Source organism: Scylla paramamosain, chromosome 3 (assembly GCF_035594125.1).
Source record: "Scylla paramamosain isolate STU-SP2022 chromosome 3, ASM3559412v1, whole genome shotgun sequence".
Taxonomy (NCBI): domain Eukaryota; kingdom Metazoa; phylum Arthropoda; class Malacostraca; order Decapoda; family Portunidae; genus Scylla; species Scylla paramamosain.
Genome location: NC_087153.1, coordinates 21,371,457 through 21,396,510, shown reverse-complemented (window position 1 = coordinate 21,396,510; position 25,054 = coordinate 21,371,457). Strand labels below are relative to the sequence as shown.

The 25,054-nt window shown below is 43.6% G+C and overlaps 2 protein-coding genes and 1 long non-coding RNA gene across 6 annotated transcripts; 2 read left to right on the top strand and 1 right to left on the bottom strand.

The window, feature by feature from the left end:
• The first annotated feature begins 3,176 nt into the window (after window positions 1–3,176).
• Window positions 3,177–5,548, top strand: LOC135096428 (uncharacterized). The gene is made up of 3 exons (XM_063997932.1): window positions 3,177–3,476; window positions 3,591–4,189; window positions 4,318–5,548. The coding sequence occupies exons 1-3, from the start codon at window positions 3,177–3,179 to the stop codon at window positions 5,546–5,548; spliced, it is 2,130 nt and encodes a 709-aa protein (XP_063854002.1).
• A 2,490-nt stretch (window positions 5,549–8,038) lies between these two features.
• LOC135116359 (uncharacterized) lies at window positions 8,039–10,892 on the top strand. 2 transcript variants are annotated; one of them, XM_064033735.1, is made up of 4 exons: window positions 8,039–8,133; window positions 9,125–9,249; window positions 9,868–10,033; window positions 10,547–10,892. In XM_064033735.1, the coding sequence occupies exons 2-4, from the start codon at window positions 9,135–9,137 to the stop codon at window positions 10,638–10,640; spliced, it is 375 nt and encodes a 124-aa protein (XP_063889805.1). In that variant the 5' UTR covers window positions 8,039–8,133; window positions 9,125–9,134; the 3' UTR covers window positions 10,641–10,892. The 2 variants fall into 2 exon arrangements, with proteins under 2 accessions (XP_063889805.1, XP_063889815.1); XM_064033745.1 differs by lacking the exon at window positions 8,039–8,133 and adding an exon at window positions 8,335–8,436.
• Window positions 10,893–11,035: 143 nt separating this feature from the next.
• LOC135116367 (uncharacterized) lies at window positions 11,036–12,496 on the bottom strand. Of its 3 annotated transcripts, none has more exons than XR_010276257.1 (3): window positions 12,426–12,496; window positions 11,451–11,673; window positions 11,036–11,288 (listed from the first exon to the last, which is right to left on the bottom strand). It is a non-coding gene; the product is annotated as an uncharacterized LOC135116367 (long non-coding RNA). The 3 variants fall into 3 exon arrangements; XR_010276261.1 differs by having other exon boundaries at window positions 12,431–12,454; XR_010276259.1 differs by lacking the exon at window positions 12,426–12,496 and adding an exon at window positions 11,989–12,013.
• Window positions 12,497–25,054: the final 12,558 nt, after the last annotated feature.

Sequence of the window (25,054 nt, the reverse complement as noted above, 5' to 3'; positions counted from 1 at the left end):
ACATATGCACGACACGCACACAAAATGTCACGGGATGAAAAAAATGAATGCGAGTAAAGGCGGTAGAAAAGATTTGACACACACACACACACACACACACACACACACACACACACACACACACACACACACACACACACACTCTGCCATACATACATGTGCGTAGGAATACATGTAGCCATATTCACTTTAAAGTTTCGTATACACACACACACACACACACACACACACACACACACACAGACGTTCAGCTTCCTTTTTGTATCACTTGGCAAACTTCTAATCAAGTTTTATCTCAGAGTGAAAAGAATGGCGAGAACTTGATGAAGATAGACAGACTCTCATTGCCTCGCCATTCATTCCTGCAGGACAGAGACTGATGCGAAATTAGACCAAATGAAAAGTATGTAGAAGAAAAATAGAAAAAAAAAATATCAGCAGAGACACTTAAACTTGGTAGCTTGTGTAGAAGAGAGAGAGAGAGAAAAAAAGTATATTGATATTTCTGTAAACGTTATTTAATGATTCTTGATTTATTTTTTTTAGTTTCTTCAGTGAATAGAAAACAAGAAAGATTAAGATGGTTGTACAAAGAAACGGAGAAAAAAAAATGAAAAAAAAATAATATTATAAGCTTTTTTGACTAATTAGGAAAAAAAAAGATGTGATAACTACGAAATCAGAAAAAAAAAGAAAATTAAGAGAAAAGAAACCTGAAAAAAACATAAATGTAACAGAACTTTAATGAAGAAAAAGAAAAGAAAAGAAAAAGTTGTCCTGAAAAAGACAAAAAAAGACACCGGTAATTTAAAAAAAAAAAAAAGAAAAAAAAACACCCAAAGAAAACAAAAAAGACGCATAAAAACACACGAAAAAAACGGATAAAAAAAAACAAGACTGAAAGAAAAAAAAACACGAAAACCAAGAAAAAAAAAACAATATAAGAACCCAAAAACCCTTAAAAAATCGAAAAAAAAAAACACCCATAAATTTGCCCCAGAGACCCTGATGACCACGAAAGACGAAAGGCACAAGCGCCAAGATCATGTTTACCACTCAGTCCCTCGCAGGAGACCAGTAGTGAAGATAGCGAGCAGCGCGTTGGAGCAAGCAGGGCATCTTGGGTCCTCTGCCACCTCCCTACGTGCAATGTACTCAGGAAAACATGTCTGGCGAGGCGAGGGAGTCTCTCTGAGAGAAACAAACTTGACGTGTAGTTAGGTTGACTGTCCTTCCGCTGGTAAAGTTGCGAGGAGACGACAGGCAGTGATAGTGAAGGTGGCGGTGGTGGTGGTGGTGGTGCATGCTGCTGCCGCTGGGAAGGTTTACTCTCTCTCTCTCTCTCTCTCTCTCTCTCTCTCTCTCTCTCTTGGCTTCGTTGTCAGTCATGAAAAGGGGACATCGCCCTCTTCTCATCTCCTTTCTTCCTCTGCAAGTTTCTCATCTTCCTCCCTCCTCCTCCTCTCCCTCCTCCTCCAGGCGCCAACACCCGCCCATGATGAGTTCGTCTCTGCTGCTCTTCCTCCTGCTGGCAACTTCATCTCAAGGTATAAAGATAAATTGCTTTTTTTTTTTTATTTATTCTCTTAGGATATACATGTTGGCAGGGTGCTTCTCTCTTACTACTACTACTACTACTACTACTACTACTACTACTACTACTACTATTGTTATTGATATACGCAATCATTGTTGTTATGATGAGGATTTGTACCATACTCGTAAGTATTATTGGGGTTAAGAGAGAGAGAGAGAGAGAGAGAGAGAGAGAGAGAGAGAGAGAGAGAGAGAGAGAGGTCTTTCCTGGGTTTGAAGCCTCGACCAGCTGCTTCGTTATGAAAATTTTTAAATGAAGCTTCGAACTGGCATTCCGAAGCTAATTAAGAAGGGGAAGGTTTAATGTCCTGGGAGAGTGGGGAGGGGGGATGGGGAGGGATGGAAGGCGGGAAGGAAGGAAGGAGGGAGGGAGGGAATGTATACGCGGATTGGCAAAGGATGGAGGGGAGGGAGGAGGGAGGGATGGTGTAAGTGTATAAGGAATGGGAGAAGGGGGAAGAGGGAGGGAAATGGGGAAATGGAGAGAGAGTGAGAGAGGGAGTATAGCTTGGTAAGGGATGAGGGGAATGGAGAGAAGGGAAGGTGGAGAGAGGGAGGTATGAAATAGGAAACGATTGAGGGGGAGGAGAGGTAGAGAAGGAAAAGGAAGGAATGGGGAGGGATAAAGAAGGGAACAATAAAGAAAGGAAGGGTAGAAAGGACAAAGGGAATCAAAGAAGTAGGAAGCAGAGAAGAGATGGAAGAGAGAAGAATAAAAGAAGGAAGAGAAGGAGAAGGATTGAGGGAGGAATAGAAGGAAGGAAAGACGGAGTAAATGAGGGATAGAAGAGAGAAGAATAGAGAAAAGAAAGTGATAGATGAAGGCAAGAAAGAAATGGAAAGGTAAGGAAAAATGGAAGAAAGATAAGCAAATGAGGAATAAGGAAAGAAAGGCAGAGAGAGAGAGAGAGAGAGAGAGAGAGAGAGAGAGAGAGAGAGAGAGAGAGAGAGAGAGAGAGAGAGAGAGACGAAGAATGAGGCAAAAGATTAAGAGAGGAAGAGAAAGAGAGAGAGAGAGGAAAGAAGGGAGAGCTTGATAACAGAAGATGGAGAAATGACAAAACAAGGGACGAGAGAAAGAGATGAAATGGAAGGAGAGGGAGAAAAAATAGGAGGAGAAAAACGTAGGATGAAAGGGAGCGAGATAGAGAGGAAGAGAAAGGAGTGATGTGATGGAAATAAGGAAGGAACTAAGACGAGCAAACAATGAATGAATAAATAGAAGGAAAGTCTCGAGATGAAAACAGAAAGGAGGAGAAAGAAGGAATGATGAGAGAGAGAGAGAGAGAGAGAGAGAGAGAGAGAGAGAGAGAGAGAGAGAGAGAGAGAGAGAGAGAGAGAGAGAGAGCCTGGCAAAGAAAGGACCGATCGACCTAAGATGGAGGTGTGGCCTTCTGTTACAAAGAAACGCTCAATGTTAAGGTCATTGAACCGGCCAATCCTGTGCCCGAGGAGCTTGAATTACTAGTGTTAAAAGTCACAGACAGACAAACGGGAAAGGTTTATTGTGTGTTGGGTGTTATAGCCCCCCGTCACAGGGTACTTTACTCATTGACTACCTGACAGTGAATATAGACGCAATGATGGTACCAAATAAGTGTGAAAATGAGATAATTATTGGTGATTTAAACCAAAACACAGTGCGCGAAGCATTTAACACACTCATGGTTGTGCACGACTTGCACAACCATGTCACCTTTCCCACCCACCGCTCTGGATCATCCCTCGATCCAGTCGTGACCGACCTTCCCTCCGATACCATACAGTGTTCTTCCCTAGACTTTGTAGGCACTTCGGACCATGTGGCAGTCCTCACAAGGATTAGTTTCAAGAGGCTGCGTGAGGAGTGCTACACTCGAACACTGTGGAGGTGGGAGAAGGCAAATTGGCAGGCTATGCGAGCCTCCCTCAAAACTACTGACTGAGATGATGTGTTATGTGGAGACACTGACCAACAGGTGGGGCAGTTCACCGAGCTGCTTCACACCCTGCAGGACCGCTGGGTGCCCCACTCCACACACCAAGCCAAGGGATCAGACCAACCCTGGTTTGGGCCAGAATGTCGAGCTGCCTCCGACGCAAAGTACCATGCCTGGCTCGCCTTTAAGAGGCATCCCACAGCCTGGAACAGACAGCGACACAGGGAAGCAACCAACCACATGAGGGCTACTCAAGGCTGGGCTTCTAACCAATGGGTGACAGATCTCAAGAGGAAGCTGCGGGGAGGCCAGGTGGGGTCCAAATGCTGGTGGAGTCTTGTTAAGGAGCAACAAGGTGTGTCTAGGGGGAACACCATTCCTCCCCTCCACCGGGATGACGGTACAATAGCGCAGTCTGCCCGAGATAAAGCAAACCTCCTGGCCAAGCACTTCACTGATAAGATGTGCGTCTCCGACCCTAAAAGACCTCCACCCTCACTACCAAACATAGTGAAAGAAAAATTATCATTTGCCACAACGAGTGAAGTGGAAGTGAAGGCAGTGCTTTCAAAACTTGACGTGACAAAAGCAGTGGGTTCTGATAACGTTAGCCCACACTTTCTTCGCCAGTGTGCTGATGAGCTGGCTCGCCCACTCTCTACGATATTCAACCAGTGCTTACGGACCAGTAGGTGGCCAAGTATCTGGAAAGTGGCTAGTGTTGTGCCAGTACACAAGAAAAATGAAAAAAAAAAACAGTGGCTAAAAACTATCGTCCGGTGTCCCTGCTGCCTGTGCTCAGCAAGGTGCTCGAGTCCATAGTGGCCTCAAGAGTCACAGAGCACCTTGAGAAGCACCACCTACTGTGTGGCCGGCAGTTTGGGTTCAGGCCGGGCAGATCGGCCGCTGACCTGCACCTGCTGCTCACCTCGGAGTGGAGTGCTGCTCTGGACGCAGGGAAGGCCACTGCAGTTGTTGCCCTTGACATCGAAGGGGCCTTTGATAAGGTGTGGCATGCAGGTCTCCTTGCAAAGCTCCGTGCAGCAGGTGTGGATGGGCCCCTCTTGTTGCTGTTTGGTGATTACTTGAGAGAGAAGAATCTCAAAGTGGTCATTGATGGCCAGGAGTCTGAACAGCATGCAGTAAGATCAGGTGTTCCTCAGGGAAGCTGTCTAGGCCTCCTGCTCTGGAACATCTACATAAACGACCTCCTGCACTTAATCCCCAGTGTAAGAGATTATGCTGATGACCTCATGCTGGCTCAGAGCTACAGCCCAGGGGAGGAGACTGACACGGCCGACCACATGAACGTCACCCTGAACCGCATTGTGTCGTGGGGCAGCAAGTGGCAAGTAAAATTTGCCCCAAACAAAACACAGATGTCAATCATCTCAAGGTCGAGGACGCCCCTCCAACTCAGCCTTGAGGGGCAAGCTATACGGCGGCAAGACGAGATGGATGTACTGGGGGTCACATATGACTCCGCGCTGACCTTCAGGCCCCACATAGAGCGTCTAGCCAGGGAGGCCTCGGGTAAGCTGGCGTCACTCAGGAGGCTCCTTGACGACAAAGGCCTGGAGATCTTGTACAAGGCTCAAGTTCGTTCCTCCCTGGAGTACTCGTGCCTTGCTTGGGGAGGAGCGGCGAGCAGGCATCTTTCCCTCCTGGACAGGGTACAGGCTCGGGCAGTGAGGCTCATAAAGGACAGTGGAGGCAGAAATAAGCCAAAGCTCCACTCCCTTCAACATCGCAGGGACGTAGCGGGCCTCGCTGTGATGTACAAAATACAGCAACAGCGAATCCCGCATCTCCAAGCTCTCCGCCAGCCCCTGCGGCGGGCACAAGTGACCACCTGGGCTGTCACTTTAATGCCTGCTGAATTATTTCAGTGTCGATGCCGTACTTGGCACCATCAACGCCAGTACGTCCATCATTATGGTAAACTATGGAACACCGTAATTGCTGCACAGATAGACTTCAGTGAAATGAATCTGCAGCAATTCAAGGAATGTGTGAACATCTGGTTGCCATAAGCACCAGAGTAACAATTGTTAGTAACATTTAGAGTTAGGCTTTTAGATAGGAAACACTAAAAATGTTCCCTTTAGCCTGTAAAGTGATACATTATATGTAAAAATATTTTGTAACATTCTCTTTAACTATGTATTGATTGGTGTACAAGAGAGAGAGAGAGAGAGAGAGAGAGAGAGAGAGAGAGAGAGAGAGAGAGAGAGAGAGAGAGAGAGAGAGAGAGAGAGAGAGAGAGAGAGAGAGAGTTTTTCTTTAATTTCCATCCTGAAGTGAGATAGTTTACCTTCTTTATTTGCTTTATTTTGTCGTGTGTTATTCATTTATGCAGCAAGTCTTAATCTGCCTGTCTGTCTGTGTGTCTGTCTGTCTGTCTGTCTGTCATTCGGTGTGTACATGTCTCTCAGGTTTTTCCTTTGCTTGTCTGTTTTTTTTTTTTTTTTATCTGTCTTCTCTTCTTGTTCTCTTAATTGTTTCTTCCTTTCTATTTTTGTTTCCTTCCTGTTCATCACCTGTCCTTTGTCTTTCTGTTTGTCTGCCTGTCTGTCTGTCTGTCTGTTTGTATATAAGTTAATTCGTTTGCTAATCTATCTAATCTCTCTCTCTCTCTCTCTCTCTCTCTCTCTCTCTCTCTCTCTCTCTCTCTCTCTCTCTCTCTCTCTCTCTCTCTCATTTGGGGATTAAGTGAAAAGTTAAGATAAGAAGATTCCCGAGTCTTACTTAATTGTGTTTTAATTCCCCAAATCTTTATGTTCGCACTTAACGGTGATTTCTATGGAGATGAAGCGCAGAGAGAGAGAGAGAGAGAGAGAGAGAGAGAGTACTGACTTTAGCGCTGCAACAATGAGGTTAAATTTCGCCGGAGAGAAAGGAAGAAAGAAAGAAAGAAAGAAAGAAAGAAAGGAAGTAATAAAAGAAGGAAGGAAGGAAGGAAGGAAATAAGGAAGGAGGGAAGGAAGAAAGATAAGAAAAAGCATCGAAAAGAATTAACTATGGAGGAAAGGGAGAAGAGATGGAACAAGAGAAGGAAAGAAGAAGAGGAGGAACAGGAAGAGGAAGGGAATGGGGAAGAGGAGGAGGAGGAGAAGGAAAATTACGAAAGAAATAGAAAAGTGTGTAATCAAATAAGAGAAGGAAAAGGAGGAGGAGAATAAGAATAACAAGAAGGAAGACTTAAAACAATATAGAAGAAAATGCGAATACTAAATACACAGAGAGAGAGAGAGAGAGAGAGAGAGAGAGAGAGAGAGAGAGAGAGAGAGAGAGAGAGAGAGAGAGAGTCGGAATGCCTGCCTAGCGCTCTGAAATCTGTGGCAATAGGAGAGAGGGGAAGTGGTTGTGGTATTAGCTCTATTAGCAGAGAGGTGCCAGCAGCAGCAGCAGCAGCAGCAGCAGCAGTATTAGTAGTGGTAGTAGTGGTGGTGATAGTGGTGGTATTAAGCAATACTTACAATTGTATTTGTGTAGTGGTGGTGGTAGTAGTAGTAGTAGTAGTAGTAGTAGTGCTAGTAGTAGAAAGAGAAGAAGGAAGACGAAAAGAGGAGATAAAACAAGAGAGAGAGAGAGAGAGAGAGAGAGAGAGAGAGAGAGAGAGAGAGAGAATTATTATTATTATTATTATTATTATTATTATTATTATTATTATTATTATTATTGTATTAGTAGCAGCAGCAGAAGAAGCAACAACAGCAACAACGATATAAAGAACAATAGCAATAATAACAACGCATCCCTTCACCTTCCACACACACACACACACACACACACACACACACACACACACACACACACAGCGTCAGTTGGGGAGACTTTCATGGAGGTGAACTTGAAACACCCCGGCAGGAACAACAGAAAAGTGGTGAGTGGAACGCCTTGCTTGTTTTCAGGAGTTTTTCTTTTTCTTTTTTTTTCTGTGCTTTGATAACTTTTTTTTACTCTCTTTCTTTCTTTCTTTGTTTTTTTAAGGGGGATGTCTTTGTTATTTTTCGATTATATTTTTGTTATGTTTTGTTTCTATTTTAACCATTTTTTTCTCTTCTTTTATTGTTATTTATCTTTTCTTTAATTTTCTGTTACCTCTCTTGTTACCTCCTTTATTGAACTTCGTCACCTTATTCATGTCGCCTTTCACAATTCACTTCCCTCTCTATCACCTCAAATTTACGTTCATGTTTCCACTTTCTTATCCTCGCATTTTTTTTTTCTTATTTCCTTGTACTTTCATTCAGTGTTTGTTATCCTTCATATTATCCATTTATCCAGCTATTTATTTTATTTTCTTATTCAATGAAACAAAATACGTACGTTTATGTGTACGTATGTGCGTGTACGTGTTTGATCACTGTTTCGTAAAAGTATCACGAAATTTAGTTTGTGTATTATTCTTACTTACTTTCGATTACTTTTTGTTAATATTACTGTTTGCAGTGCGCATGTCGCGTTTTGTTTGTTTCTTACTTCACCCCGGCGCCAGCAGCCAGCACCCAGCACTGCCACGCAGGTCAGTTGTCTGTGGTGGCTGTTTCCGCCAGGGTATGTGTGGTGTGGCGGCCGTGTGACATGGCCCATGTTGGTTCCCTGCTGTTCCTTGGTATGTCATGTAAAGTGGAGCTTTGTGTACAGGTGCAGTACAGACACGTGATTTGTAGGTTGTATTGTTTTGTTCCATACGGCTGATGCAGATACGTGTTTGGTATTGCTCGAGCCGTTCCATGAAAATTTGTTTGATTGCTGTTCGCAGCTGTGGGTGGTCTGCTGCGTGTGTGTGTGTGTGTGTGTGTGTGTGTGCGTGTTAACACGTTGTGCCAGGCGCTGAGCTTGCGGGGAAGCTGTGTACCATGCCTGTGTGATGTGCCCAGGACTGTGGGCTATTTACCGCTGCTTGGTCAATATTGTAAGTGAATATTTGTTTAGGTTAGATAATTTTTGTGAATTTTCTAGTTTGATGGCTGAACATTTAGCATTGTATGAGTTTGGATACTTTGAATTTGTGGTGTTATGCCCTGTGATGTTGTGTTAGTTAGGTAATTGTTCTCAGGTTGGATCGACTTAGTAAAATAAGTTGAATGCAACGTTCGACCTTCTCTACCCAGCGGTTTTGACGAAACAATCATGTACGCATTGAGTCTGTGCACGTTTCCAGACGCGGCGGCACAATTGGTCCGTGTACGTAAACCCTGTAGGTGTGGACGCAGGTGTGAAATTCTTCCAGTCCAGGTGTGTACGGCGGGTTACACGTGGAAGCCATACTTCATAGAGAGAAGGAAGGAAATGAGGAAAAGAGTGAAAGGAAAAGAGAGAAAGAAGGATTAAAGAGAGAGAGAGAGAGAGAGTTACAGCAATACTGATGTTAGCTAGGTAAGGTGGTAGACAGATAGATAGATAGATAGATGTATAGATAGATAAGCTAGATAAGGTGGGAGACACAGATAGATAGATAGATGTATAGATAAATAGATGGATAGATAGATAAAAAATGTGACCTTTTCTCATCTCCCATATTTTTCTCCCTCCTTTCTTCACCTTCTTCCTCTTCCACCATATTCCCTTTCATTTACCTTTTCCTCCTCCTCCTCCTCCAGGCCTACCTTCATGATGGACATGCGCGAGGTGTTAGGGGCGTCCAAGTGGTTCCTAGCAGCTGATCTCCAGACGGTGACCTTGTCCAGTGACCAGCAGTGCGTGACCTTCGTGGTGCACTTCATGGGTGAGTGGGTGGGGTAGTGGAGGGAGGGAATAAGAGATTTTTGTTTTCTTTAGTCAGTCCTTCAGTTAGTTTATTGGTCAGCTTTCTTTGATTATCTTCTTTCAATATTCCTTTTTTTTTTATATTCCGATAATTCATTCTTTTATATTTTACTTTTCCCTCATTCATTTGTTTCTCATTTCAGCCCTTTAGCCTATTTTTTCTTTTCCTTTTTCATGTTTCTCATTTCTATCTCCCTTCGTCTATCGTTTCCTTTCTCTCATTTCTCATCCAATCACCTCCTTTCGTCTATTTTTTTTTCTCTCTTTCATACCTCTCCTTATCAGTCATATTTAAGTCTTTCTTCCTCTTTTGTCCCTCTCCTTGTTTCATCTCATCGGTCACGGTGAGTCCTCATTTGTGTCGCTATTCTCAGTCTCCCCTCATTCCATCTCTTCCTCTCATCATCATCTCATCAACTTCTCTCCTCCTTTTACTTCATAATTGCATCACATTAATAAAGTTTCCTTTCATTTAGTTTACTCATTTTCCTTCCTCCCATACCCCCTCACACACACCTTCCCCTCCCATACACCCTCACACACACCTTCCCCTCACCCTTCTCCTCTCCTGACGCAGGCCCCAGCGCAGGTCGTCTTGAGCTGGACTTATCCCGCGTGCTGGCTGGCCGCAATCTGGACCACCCCACCATTACCATCAGGGGCGTGTACCCTGACCCGGACCGCCCCAAGAAGCTGCCCTACAGGACCTGCGGGAGCCTGGAGGAGGAGACACTGCTGGAGGAGTATAAGAGCGAGTCTGGGGGATGGGGAGGGAGAGGAGAGTATAAGGTGTAAGGGTAGATGGGAGCACTGGAAAGGGGAGGAGAGGAGAGTATGGCAGTTGGGGGGAGAAAGGGCAAGAAAATGGAAGGGAAGGAGAAAAAGGAAAAAGGAAATGAAAGGGAGGGAAAGTAGGAGGGTGGTGGCAGGGGATATGGGTGGTGTTTGGGTATTTAGTTCAGAGGTTTAGGCTGTTTGCTCAGCGTTTGTTTCCTTTAGGCATCTCAAATGTTCCTTTTCAGAGCACATCCCCAATCCCTTTGCAGGGGTTTCCTTTTGGTATCTCAAATGTTCTTTTGCAGAACATATCCCCAATCCCTTTGCAGAGGTTTCCTTTTGGTATCTCAAATGTTCTTTTGCAGAACATATCCCCAATCCCTTTGCAGAGGTTTCCTTTAGGCATCTCAAATGTTCCTTTGCAGAACATATCCCCAATCCCTTTCCAGAGGTTTCTTATCAGGTTTTTTCTTTTGCAGCCAACCCCCCGTGGGATCTCAAGGGCGGTGTTGCCGGAGCTGGCCTCGCCCCCGCCCTGCTGCTGTCTCTGCTTCACCTCATCGCCTGCGATAAACCCATCAACATCAAGGCATCTTGGTTTTCGCGTCCATCCCCGCCCCCCTTAGTTCCTCTCACCCTGCATAGGGGGCCTGTACATTATGTAGATAGGAGGCTATAATTGTGTGAAATTATAGATATATTATGCAATAATTATCTATCTTTATGCATATATATATATAAAATGCAATAATGTTCGTTATGCATATATACAAAATACAATAATAGTGTTCATTTCCCTTTCCTGGATGTGAATACGATGCCAGCTGTGGGGAGTGGATAGAGAGGTTGGCGAGTGCCAGAGTGTGGAAGCTTCAACTTTTCAACAAAACCGTTTTTACTCAAAACGTGCAGTTACTCGTTTCGCTTACAAAATACCTCGAAGACTCTCCGGAGAAACACCACGACCATTTTTCAGATATGAGCAAACTTAGTTTTTATTAAAAACTATACATATATATTTTTTTTTTATTAAAAACTTTTTTTCATTTAAAAAAAATAACTAAAAATAATATATATTTGGGAGCCTCTCGTACATCATTAACCGGCGGCGCGCCAGCCCACGAGTCGCTCACACGGCTGCTTTGTTACAGCAATGTAGGGGACGTATTGCAGGGGAGTGCCGCCGCCAGTCTGCGAGGTCACTGCAGCGTCACCACTCATCTGTGCAGGACAGACGAGGTGGATTTGAACTGGAAACAAACCAATTTAAAAAGACGGATTTTTACTATTTGATAACCAAACATCAGAATTAAACGATTTAAAAAAGTTCTTAACCGAGAACAACGTTCAATTGAAACAATCTATTTGAATTGAGCCACTCACCCAGCCAGACATCCCCGGCGCGTCACAGGCAGAGAGGAGGGCGCTCAGGGCAGGCTAGCACCTATGATGGCAAGCTGGAGCGACCTGCCAGAGCACAGCCTTCACCTTGTTGCTGGGGTGCGTGGGTCTTCAGGCCGCCAATAGGGAGCGCCGGCTGGCTGTGGCATGCGTGGAGCGCCTTGTGAAGCAGCGGAGCGAGGCGGCGGCACGTGGCTGGGATGACCTAACAGTAAATACTCTTAGCACAATCAATTAGTAAATAAATCAATGAGTACAGACAGTAAAGACTTCAATTAAGCGACGCAAACAAACTAGGTCGTCACTCGACACATTTGTACAAAAATATTTACGCTAACCTAAATCCAAAATGACGAAAATGCAAGACCCCTGAATACCAATCAGTTACACAAGGACCAATACAAACACCTCAATATTGAGCTTTCTATAACTCCAAATGCTCATTACAATAAACGAGCCGTTACAAGTTAAAAGATTACACCATTAAAATATTACACCTCGTTAAAAGATTACAGGTCACCTGGTAGTGGCTCCGTGTGTCGTGGGAGTGTCATATCACTGAAGAGCAGGGCAGGGAGGGCGAGGGAAAGTGAATGATCTGAAGGTAATTACACTGAACACAGGATAACTTTGTACTCAGTGTTGGGTGTTCATGTTCCTGCTGCTGCCACTTCAACCCCGGAGAGACCTGACATGTCCTGAATCAGCAGAGCGTTACAGTATGACGCTAGGAGATTGTAACGCACCTGTCAACTGTCAACGCGACAAATGAGGGACAGGAACATCAAACACGGAGCACCAATAAAGCTGGATTCATTATACTTTAATTTTCACCTTCCCTCGCCCCCACCCAGCTCTTGCAGATACATCAAGCCCCCCACAACACAACACAACCACCGCCACCAAGAACACACCATTATCCACTAGCAAACAGAATAATCACAAAACAACACTGACCTTACCTGGGCGGCGGACGGAGGTAGAGAAGGCGACGCGGCTAGAGTCAGGCGTTAGTTCACGTCTGCTGAAGCTTCGGAACTTTCTCGCTATCTCGAACGCTTCAATGTCTTGTTTTTTTTGTTTTTTTTCCATATCAGAGGGACACCGGGCTGAGGCAACAAAAGGGAAGAAAAGAAAATACCTCCACTACTTTTACCAAACCCGAGCTAAAGTTATATGGTTTTCCAAGGATGTTTTCGTGGCTTTAGTGATTGAAATTATAATTAATGAGGTGACTTGAGTTTTCCAAGGGTATTTTCATGGTTTAGTGACAATTTCCTTTGATTTACTGGAAGTTATCGTGCTTTTACGAATGTTTTAGCAGGGTATAGTACAAACTGTTAAGGATTTACAAGTGTGTTTCCTTGGGTGATAGTTTTACAGCCTGTAGTGAAAGTCAACGAAGTGATAATGGCACTATCATGACTCAGTGATGGTTTGGTGAGGATCCTGCGTCATTAATGAGAACACCCATGAGAACCTGACCAATCACCTCTGTGGCATTTGTTAACAGTCCTGGTGAAAGAACAAAGAGCTTAACAATACGAACAAGATACAAATGGAGAACACAAACCAGAATACATCAACAATTACAAGCAGATTAATTTAACGAGGTAGTTAGAGGAAATATTTTATCCGCATGGCAAAGACTAACTATCTTTGCCATTATTTTGAGATGAAGTGCTTAAGAATACAAGAATACAAATAAGATACAAATGAAGGATGCAGACCAGAATACGTCAACCATTACAAGCAGTTTAATACAACGAGATAGTTAAGGAATATATTAATCCACACGGTAGAGACAAACAAACCAGGTTGTTAGCGCTGAGTCATTAGGTAGTTTTAAGAGATTATACGAATTTATGGACAGGGATGATAGGTGGAAATACGCAGGCATGTTTGAAACATGGACCACCGCGCGTAGGCCTATTAGTTTCTTGCACTAGCCCTTATTTTTCTTAATTCTTACTTTAGCTCTTAATATTAAATCAATTATTCTTCCACTTCCCTACTCCACAATTAAAAATACGCATGACAAACAGTATAATTAGCATATTTAGGTCCTAAATATTGGTGATGGTGGTGGTGATAGTGGTGGTGACGAAAAACAGAATGGAGGAATTGAATTAGAAAAGTCATTCAATCTCTCAAAACAGAGCTCACCTGTCACCTGGGAGCACTGATGTGATTCAAGGGATGCTGCAGGTGTGAGATGTAGATGTAGGTGTGGATGTGTAAGGCTTGGATGGTGTGAGAGATGAGGGATGCTGTGTGGAGGAGTGAAGGATGAGGGGGCAGGCTGTGTGCAGTGAGAGATGAGGAGGGAAGCTGAGTGAAAGATGAGGGAAGAGGCTGACTGAGGGATAAGGAGGCAGGCTGTGTGGAGTGAAGGATGAGGGGGCAGGCTGTGTGGACTGAGAGATGAGGAGGGAAGCTGAGTGAAAGATGAGGGAAGAGGCTGACTGAAGGATGAGGGGGCAGGCTGTGTGGAGTGAAGGATACTGTGTGGAGTGAAAGATGAGGGGGAATGCTGAGTGTGAAGACCTGGAGATGCTGTGAGTGTGTGAAGGATGGCAAGATAAGAATGAATGCTGAATATCTGAGAATACCTGAAGTGTGTGTGTGTGAATGTGTGTGTTATTTATATATGGAGGAAGACACACAAAAAAAAAAAAAACAGTCAACACACGGAGAAGCCGAGTGTGGAGTAACATAAGGACGTACAAAAGGGAAGCTGCAAGGAGCCATCAGGCCTACACATGGTAGTCACTGGGAAGGAAGGCATGGCAAGGACAAGCATCACAGAAAGAAACCACATCCACTGTCACAAAAACTGGAACTGACTCGTAAACTGTCCAACACAAAGAAAAAAAAATAAGACAAAACAAAATAACAATAAAAAATAAATAAATAAATAAACAGTGACATCTTGACCCCAAAAGCTGATAAATACACTAATGAACACTGAAGGAGAGAGAGTTTACAGTCAGTTTGCATACATTTATTAAGGCAACACAAGGAATGATGGTCCAGCTTAATCAAAGCTTCCTACTGTGTTAACACCAATCTGTACACATACTTGTGGTGAAAATACACATCCTTATCTCCTGTAACATACACATCATTCTTAACACATTGTACCCACTCCTACACATCCTACCTAATACATCCTTCACACACTACCTTCCTTCCAAACCATCCTTAACCATCCTCACACAGTGTACAGGATATCCTCAGCCTGTCCTACACATCCTTCACACACTAATCTGCCGCCCTACATATCCTTTGCCTCTCCCACACACTCATGTATTTCAAATTTCCTTACTGGCAAATTCTACTCACAAAACTAATATATTTATACTTTTTGGAATGATTGTGAGTTTTTTTTTTTTTTACCATTAGTTTGAGCAATGGGGTCTGTTCTCTCAATCTCTCTCTCACTCTCTCTCTCTCTCTTTCCCTCTAAAGTACAACAGGAATGAGATGCAATCATACAAAAACCATTGCAATAATATCTTTAAAAATAACAAGAATCACATCTTAGTGCTAATCTTCCAGTAGTGAACAAGATATCAACAGTAGTGAAAATAAAAGATGCTTGAATGAAGTACAAATCCCTCACACACACACACACACACACACACACACACACACACACACACACACACATGAACCTCAACAAATACAGCAACTAATATTTTTAACTTTTGGGGTGGAAATCCTCAACAAATACAGCGACTAATATCTCGGGGTGGAAATCAAGAGTAAAAACTGCCACTTTCTTTTGCCATACAAGCAGAAGAGTTGTAGCAGGTCCTGGCCCACTCACACCCTGAACAGGACAAGGATGACAACAGGAAGTATAAACTGATTAACCATGAAATTAATGTACCAAACCAAAAAATCTAACACATTACTTCTATATCTTTTTTTAGTTTACAATGGCATAATATATATATATATATATATATATATATATATATATATATATATATATATATATATATATATATATATATATATATATATATATATATATATATATATATATATATATATATATATAATATACACCACTGCTATATTATTTTTCAATTTTATAATGATCTATAGAATGAAAAAAAAAATTATATTTTCTCGTTTACAATGACATAAAATTTAAAGAAACAATAATTTCTCCTCCATTTTCTAGGTTACACTGATACATCAACTCAAAACACATTATTTTTTTTTTCTCTACTTTACACAAATTAATCTAAACTAAACAATCCCTTTCTTTTACAGCTTTGTACTGTTTTACATTCCAGTTCATTATAAATCTCTCTCTCTCTCTCTCTTTTAGCCTTTTTCCCATTCATATATAAACTCAAACCAAACTTATTTCTTCTGAACTAAAAAAAATTGCTATATATCCCACCATTATATTCATCTCTTATATTCTTTCTAATTAACAAAGATACATCCCCCAGCGCACACACACACACACACACACACACACACACACACACACACACACACACACACACACACACACACACTAAGCCCCACTGTTCTATATATTCCAGAACACCACATTTTTTTTTTTATTTCACTTATTCATCTTTTATCATTTTATCTACAGAACAGCAACTCAATTTCACTTCCTCATTATCCTTCCCAGACAAAAAACATCCTTCACCACATCCAACTGGCATCCTATGACCCTCCTGCCTGGCTCCTGTCTTGTCCTCAGGTGTTGCAGAAGTTAAATAATTGATATTCCAAATATCATCAGACTGATGATGCAGTCTTATTCTCGGTTTCATACCACCACCAGCACCACCACCACAACCACCACTTGTCTTAACCTCCTTAGCTCCTATTTTCTTCTTAGCCAGTAATGTTTTCTTCATCTTGCACCCTGGCCCTGTTGCTCCACCCCGACCCCACCCTGGCCGCCCCAGTACAAAGCCCCCAACCACACCCCAGGAGTGTGCAGGGCCAATGTTAGGGTCGCGCCGGGGCAGTTAGCGTGGGGGCATCTGGGGGGTGGGTAGGATGCCGCAGCCAGACCCATAGTACTGGTCGTCCTGTTGGTAAAGTGTTGGAGTTAGTGTTGTTACTGCTACTACTACTGCTGCTACTATTACTACTACTACTACTGCTACTGTTGCTGTTGCTGTTGATGCTATATTACTATGGTGCTTTTTGTTTTATATAGTGAATTGTTATGGTTCTACTTCTGTTATTATGACCATGGTGTTCCTAATACTACTACTGCTGCTGCTACTGGTCCTGCCATTAAGTTTTATATATGGATTTAATCTTTCTTTTATACAGTTAAATAACATCCTGCTATCACTATTATTACCATTACTACTTTGACCAAGCTACCTCTACTACTGGTATTACTTCTACTATTACTACTACTACTACTAATAACACAACTAGATATTTTACTGCTATCTCTACTATGATCAACCTATCACTACTACTACTTCTACTAGTACTGCTGTTACTCACCCAGTCCATCCTCCTCTCCTGTCTGCCTTCCCAGTCTTGCCCACTGTGCCTCTTCTTTCTGTGAGGAGACAGAGTTACAACCCACACACCCAAGGAACCTGACCCAGCCTATGCAAGACGACCTCTGTTAGCTGAGAGGAGAGGGAAAGAAGGAAACAGATGCACAAGAGGAAAGGAAACCAGAAACATTTAGGCTGATGCAAAGATATGGTTTGAAAAGTAATAATGAACAGGATATATCGTGATGCAATGCTATTTTCATTTTGGCTTGTTGTTTGTTGAGAAAAACCAAGAAAACATTTACTTCTTTTTTAAAGTTGTGAAAATAAAAAAAAAAAGAATAAAGAAATAAAGAAATAAAAATAAATAAAGAAATAAAGAAATAGACAGAATATCAATGAATGAAAAAAAAATATACCTTGATACTTAAATAAGATCAAACAGACCCACAATTACCATAACATCACCTACAAAGACCAAGCTTAACCCCCAACCTTTATGCAACACACTCTAAGGCACCAACACCCAACACACCACCACTTCCACACCCACAATGGTCAACACCCTAACACTGACTGCCCCCCCACACACACACACTTACATAACACACTCTAGGCCACCCCCCACCCCCCCTCCAGACTTACATTGGTCACCACAGCATTGAAAATATTAAGTGCCACTTCGGACTCCAGGTTATCCATACGCCATGATGTCCGGAGCAGCGGCCGTCCCCTGAAGCACCCGGCCGGCCACCCCGCCACTCCCCGGCACCATCTCCCCCTCCCATGGCTTCGCCATCAGCCCCCTCCCCTGTGACCGCCCCCCAACTGCTGCTCCTGTCGCATGAGTACTCCTGTGATGACCTGAAGAGGAGGTTTTTAATGACTTAATAATAATAATAATAATAATAATAATAATAATAATAATAATAATAATAATAATAATAATAATAATAATAAATAAATAAAAGGTTTGGGAAGTTTTGAATCATTGAACATAAAGAAATTCTCCTGTTGTCTTTTATGAATTTTCTTTACTTTTTGTCTTGTTTTGTTGATTTTAAGCCTTTTTTTTTTCTTGCTGGTTATTTGATTTTTTTTTTTTTTTGGATAATGTTGAAATAGCACTAGTGTTTTTGATGTTTGCGTTAGGTTAAGATTAATTCCGTTCATTAGTCTCAGTGCCGGTCCCTTCATTCTGTAGGTAACAACTTGATAAGGCATCACACTCTGCCCAGAAACAAGCAGTCAGTGTCTGGAAATTACCAGGCAAGGATTACCACCATATTCCCAAAACTCTCATTACTTTTCATCATATTTATTGAGTTTTTAAGCAATCATTCTACTTTCCTTTGCTGGTTATTTTATTTTTTTACATGACCACCTTAGCCGTACCTGCCGGCGCCGTAGGAGTTACCATACTGCCGGCCGTACCCCTCACTGACCCTGCGGCGTGACTCTCTGCCTAAGCACCCATCAGACTCATCCTGCCTCACTCACTCCTGCAAAGAAAATAAATATAAAAAACAACAATAATCATCCTCCTGCCTTTTCTTTCCTTGCATCTAGAATTACTAAACCACTTGGGGAAGATGACTGTTAGCAAGGCGCTAAATAATGCGTCACGGCAGCAGGGAGGTCGGTGTGGTGGCGTGTGGGTGGTGTTGGTCTGAGCGTTGTGGGGTGGTGCTGGGAGTCCTTGCTGAATGGTGTTATGTATTCTTATTCACACTTATGTTTCTTTCCTTTTCGTTGTGACAGCCATATCAAGCTTAGGGTGTTCTGTGGGGACTTCCGAGGCATAAGGTAACTGTGTCCTGTCCTCTGGTGGTGAAATATACATCTGTGCTGTACATTAGATCTTTAAATGTCCTTGCCTGTCACTCCACTACTACGCCGCGCCCTTCAAGTCGCCTCCAACAATACAATAAATAACATACAATTAAACATTCCGGAACTGACGAAGGCACTGAAGGAACCTCTATAATTGGACTTTTCTCATATCCAAGGCATGTTACTTATATAATTTTCCACTAGCCTATTAGGTATAATTCATCTCTCACTTCACACATACTCAGGGACAGTAATTACCTTCTATTTGAGCTGTAATCGTGGAATTCTCCCAGCCCCAGCAAGCAATGCCAACATCAACAATGGCTGCCAGTTCATATAACCGTCCTGCAATGGGTACTGTTTTCGTCTATATATTAAATCTCCCCTTTAAACTTAGAAATTTTCTTTTTTAGCCATTAAAAATTATGAATGCTATTAATAAGTAAAGAAATAATAAGTTTATGGCTATTTCAAGACTTTTTACTTTGAGCCTAAATCATCTTTTTCTCTTACATATTCATCTAAGTGATACAAAATTCCAGTCCTTTTAATAATGTTACAATGCCAGGGGGAGGGGTGGGGAGTGGAGCCTAGTAGCCACCACCACCACCGGCTGCTGTTGACCACCGTCTCAGCGTACGGGGAAGGCAGACAGCAGTGTACCCCCGACGTCGTAACTCCTCCGGGTCGGTGCACGCCACTGCGGCGGGATAGGCCTCTCAGGGAATGCGCGCAGCACTCTACCTAGTAGCCACCACCACCACCGGCTGCTGTTGACCACCGTCTCAGCGTACGGGGAAGACAGACAGCAGTGTACCCCCGACGTCGTAACTCCTCCGGGTCGGTGCACGCCACTGCGGCGGGATAGGCCTCTCAGGGAATGCGCGAAGCACTCTACCTAGTAGCCACCACCACCACCGGCTGCTGTTGACCACCGTCTCAGCGTACGGGGAAGACAGACAGCAGTGTACCCCCGACGTCGTAACTCCTCCGGATCGGTGCACGCCACTGCGGCGGGATAGGCCTCTCAGGGAATGCGCGAAGCACTCTACCTTGCCTTTTGCCGTTCTGCGACTCTCAAGAGACTTTCCCAAGCACTCTAGCTAGGATGAATAGATCATTTCCCTCTCCTGCCCAAACCCACATACGTGAGCGTCTTTTAAGTTACTTAAGGGAAACTGGAGGTCGTCAAGGAAACAATCTTTTCCTAAGTCTCTCTGGTTTATTCACAAATTTTCCTTACTCTTATTACAAATGTAGAAAATAATACTCAAGTTTCTTAAGTATCTATGCCTTTACACATTAAGGAAAAACTAACTTAACAAAACAATCACTTCTTGGAATAACTAAAATAATAATGTAACCTATTCTCCTCCCTTCATCTTAAATGAATAATGCATCTCACTGTATAATAAAATAATGAAACTTATCTCCTTGAGTAAATATAGTCCTCCCTACAGAACATCCGTTCTCTCTTTCTCTCTCACCTTCCGTTTTTTTCCTACTCCCACAAGCTATACTATGCGATTATGTAACAATAATGACTCCATTTACTGGGCATAGATAATTTTTACAGCAGCGGGAAGAGGGGTGGCCAACTCGGACTATATATTAATAACAGAGATATCCGTGTAAGATGATGGAACGAGTAATATTGAACAGGCTTATATATAAGGTGGGCCATGTACTCTCTGGCAATGTATATGGCTTCCTAAAAGGTTATTCAACAAGTCATTGTTTTGTTGAGTGACTTATAATTAAGGATGCTACCTGCAGAGCTTTCGTTGATCTCAAGGGTGCCTTCGACAGGGCCAAACAAAGATGTTATTGTTGCGCCCACCCCTCACTCCGGGCGGGCGTTATCCACACGGGCACGGATCGAGAAACTAGAGCAGCAGAGTCACACTGAACGCCGGGACAAGGCACACACACACACACAGGAGGCCAGGGCACAAGGGAAAAACACGGGAACTATTTCCTAAGTTTATTGACAAATCCTCAGCAAGTACACTGCTTTACAAGTTCACAGGGGCACCACAAATCTCCCAGGCCACGACAGGCACTCAACAGGCAGGCACACGCTGGCTTCCTCTCCGGCCATGTGTCTCCGCTCTCTCTCTCTCTCTGTTCCCGCCTCTCCCAGTGCTGCCACCTCCCACAGCGCTGCCACCCGCACCAATACCCCTGGTGTAACATTATTATGAATTCATTTTCAAAGGTGTCAGAGGTAGATATTTAGGATGGAGCAGGGACTATTTATACAATAGAACAGTACAGGTTTGGTTTCAAGGTGCAGTCTCCTCTGAGGAAGTCTTTGAGCTTGGAACACCACAGGGTGGAGTCCTTAGTCCAATGCTTTTCAACGTTTTAATGGACAAAATTGCGCGTTGTTCCTTGCCGCAGGGCACCCAGGTCCTCATCTATGCTGACGACATACTCCTCCAGTGCCCCACACCCAGGACTCTCCAGTTAGCTCTGTCACAGCTAGCAGCATTGTGTGTTCAAATGGGACTTGTAATTAATGAATGTGAAACCAAATTTCAAGCAAAAGGGAAGGTCTCTCGACCGCCCACTGTAAATAATGTTCCCATCCCTAGAGTTCATACACACAAGTACCTGGGTGTACAGCTGAGTTTCAGGAAGTCACTCCACGCTGTACACTATGTTCGAGACCTCTGTCTGCCACGGCTAGCGCCACTTCGGCTGTTAGCAAACAGGGGCCTGGGGGCTGGCATTCCAGTTCTAAGGATGTTCTATATATCTGTCGTACGGTCCATCATTGACTACGCAGCTCCTATTTTAATACAGTTTAGTGCCACCCAGCTCCGTCCCCTGGAGCTTGTTCAGAATGAAGCCATGAGAATAATTTTGGGATGCCCAAGGACTGCAAGGACTGAGGTCCTCAGAGCTGAACTGCACCTGCCGAGTATTATGTGTAGGATACAGGAAATTACTTGTCGTAATGTTGTTCGGATGCTATGGACGGGCTCCGACTCTCTGAAGGGATCACTGATCCCCCTGTATCGTGATCCTCGGACTCCTACAACTCCATACCTCAGGAAGATCTTGGGAGTTCTTACAAGTGTAGGTATAGCCGAGGCCTGTATTAACGTTGTTATGTCACCGCTCCAACCCTCACCGTGTCAGTGTTGATATTCACTCATGCATCAGCCCAAGAGGGACTGGCCTCCCCATGTGCTGTAAGACATGTTCATGACTAAATTGTCCAAGTACCCCCACGTTCAGGCTATTCATGTTTATTATGATGGTTCAGTCTATGGCAGCAGGTCCGGAAGTGGGCTGTTCATCCGCGACTACATTTCTGCCAATCGCTGCACTGACACTGAGGTTTCCAGGCGGCTCCCTGCACACATGTCCTCCTCTAGGGCAGAACTGTATGCTGTTCTGGAGGCGCTCCATATTGTGGCGCCTCTCCGTAAGGATGTATATTTCTTTGTTGACAGTCAGGCTGCACTGTATGCTCTCCAGTCTACCTCCCCATGGACTGTGATCTAGTTAATAAATGTCTTGATCTCATCCACGCCTTAGAAGGTGCTGGTGCCACGGTCCATTTCACCTGGATACCCTCTTATGTGGGTATCCCGCTTAATGATAAGGCAGACCGCCTTGCTCAATGTGCTTTTCAGGACGACACAGTGGACCCTGGAGCTGAGTACACTCTGGACTATATTAAGAGTAGCATTAAGGACTTTGTACATAGTAGCATTAGTGATCAGTTGCACATAGTAGCATTAGTGATTAGTTGGAGCTTTGTTGCCATAGGCAGTAGTCTTCTCTATGTACGTGTCTGCCAGAGCTGCGCTTACACCTATGGGAGACACACTGCATCACACGACAGGGAGGCAATGAGGCTCAAATTAGGCTATAAATACTTTTGGAAAGTCAGTGCTTCTCCTGGTGAATGCTGTGTGCTGTGTGCTGCACCAAGGGGACACACTCTGCGTCATTATGTCACGGAATGTCCTCTCATTGCTACATTTAGGCTGCAAGGTCAACATGACTTGTATAGCCTCATTGACCATTTCTTAAACTCAGCCACTCTCAGAAATACTCAAGGAATATCCCACGTTTGCTCCCAGACTGTAGGATATTTATACAATAAGGTGTGCAATATCTGCATTTATTTATTTACTTATATTTTTGTAGTGTATACTATCTATTTTTTATATTTTTGATACTTTACCCTTAAGTCTTTACCCAGGGGATGGGTGGCAAGGTCCGTCCTCCTCCTTTGTTGTATTTCATTATTAATGCAACAATAAATGTATCAATCAATCAATCAATCAGAAAGCAAGTGCACTTTCACCACTAATGCGCCGTTGTGATAGTGCACCTCTCTCTCTCTCTCTCTCTCTCTCTCTCTCCAAGGCCATAGATGATCGATTAGTCGGATTTTCAGTAGTGTTTTTCCTGTTATTGATGAAGAAGACGATAACGTGTCATTAGAATCATATAAAACATCCTTGAAAATTCGTGTAACTTCATCTGGAGCCTTTGGGAAGCAGGAGTGTTTCACAGTACCCAGCACCTCTCCCCCATCTCTCTCTCTCTCTCTCTCTCTCTCTCTCTCTGAAGGTAATTTTCCTTTTTTTCTTTCCTCCATATGCCCCGTTACTATAATAAGCGAGACGGTAACCCACAGACAACTCCCCATTTATATGCGCAAAAGATAAACAAGATAGGATAAGTAATTCCCAGTACTGGATTATGTTGCATTTCACTACGAGAAAACTCATTATTAACCTCTACCTGGAAACACTTTCCGGAACTCTTACATGCCAGACCATAGACCCTCATAGCCACCCAAGCCTCAGTGTTAATACTGGCTTATACAGAATCAGTTAGTACGTATGAAATGAGGGAGGGTGTGAGTGTGTGCATGGAAGTCTGGCAGTGGTGGGCGTGTCATACCGTGTTGTTATCTACGTAAGGGCCTCTGTGTGGTGGTTAGGAAGGCAGTTTTGTGTTGACCGTGTCCGGCCGAAGACGCAGAGGTGAGTGTTCTGACAAACATTATGGTGTACCTAGAGACTGACACACACACTAGCAGGCAGAGAGAAATAGACAGATTGACAGACAGACAACGACATACAGAGACATACAGATTGACAGACAGACAATGACATACAGAGACAGACAGATTGACAGACAGACAATGACATACAGAGACATACAGATTGACAGACAGACAATGACATACAGAGACAGACAGATTGACAGACAGACAATGACATACAGAGACAGACAGATTGACAGACAGACAATGACATACATATTGACAAACAAACAGGCTGACTGACAGACAAACGTACAGACTGACAGACAGAGACATACAGACAGACTGACAGACAGAGACATACAGACAGACTGACAGACAGAAATGTACAGATTGACAGGCAGAGACATACTGGCAGACAAAAGAGACAGGCTGACAGACAGAAGCGTACAGACTGACAGACAGAAACGCACGCACTGACAGACAGAAACACACACACTGACAGACAGAAATCCACAGACTGACAGACAGACAAACCCACAGACTGACAGACAGAAACCCACAGACTGACAGACAGAGATCCACAGACTGACAGACAAACTCACAGACTGACAGACAGAGACCCACAGACTGACAGACAGAGACCCACAGACTGACAGGCAGAGACCCACAGACTGACAGGCAGAGACCCACAGACTGACAGACAGAGACCCACAGACTGACAGGCAGAGACCCACAGACTGACAGGCAGAGACCCACAGACTGACAGGCAGAGACCCACAGACTGACAGGCAGAGACCCAGACTGACAGACAGAGACATGCAGACTGGCAGAGACTTACAGACTGACAGGCAGAGGCATACAGAACCAGAAACATACTGACTGGCAGACAGAGACATACAGACTGACAGACAGACAATTGTTGATAAGGAACATTAGGGAAAGTTTATGATACTTTACTTTGAAGAGAGAGAGAGAGAGAGAGAGAGAGAGAGAGAGAGAGAGAGAGAGAGAGAGAGAGAGAGAGAGAGAGAGAGAGAGAGAGAGAGAGAGAGAGAGAGAGGAGGATGCAGTTTTCTTTTTGCTCCTATAGGATTGCACAATATCAAGACAGGTCTCTCTCTCTCTCTCTCTCTCTCTCTCTCTCTCTCTCTCTCTCTCTCTCTCTCTCTCTCTCTCTCTCTCTCTCTCTCTCTCTGTTAAGGCAACCTAACCTAATTTCACCTGCCTGT

Excerpts from the sequence above, each read along its gene's own strand:
- LOC135116359 (XM_064033735.1), top strand. The coding sequence starts at position 9,135 with ATGATGGACATGCGCGAGGTGTTAGGGGCGTCCAAGTGGTTCCTAGCA. Across the intron at positions 9,250-9,867 it reads CTTCGTGGTGCACTTCATGG|GCCCCAGCGCAGGTCGTCTT; the intron begins GTGAGTGGGTGG and ends CTCCTGACGCAG. Across the intron at positions 10,034-10,546 it reads GAGGAGACACTGCTGGAGGA|CCAACCCCCCGTGGGATCTC; the intron begins GTATAAGAGCGA and ends TTTCTTTTGCAG.
- LOC135096428 (XM_063997932.1), top strand. The coding sequence starts at position 3,177 with ATGATGGTACCAAATAAGTGTGAAAATGAGATAATTATTGGTGATTTA. Across the intron at positions 3,477-3,590 it reads CACTGTGGAGGTGGGAGAAG|GACCGCTGGGTGCCCCACTC; the intron begins GCAAATTGGCAG and ends CACACCCTGCAG. Across the intron at positions 4,190-4,317 it reads CTCTCTACGATATTCAACCA|CAAGGTGCTCGAGTCCATAG; the intron begins GTGCTTACGGAC and ends GCCTGTGCTCAG.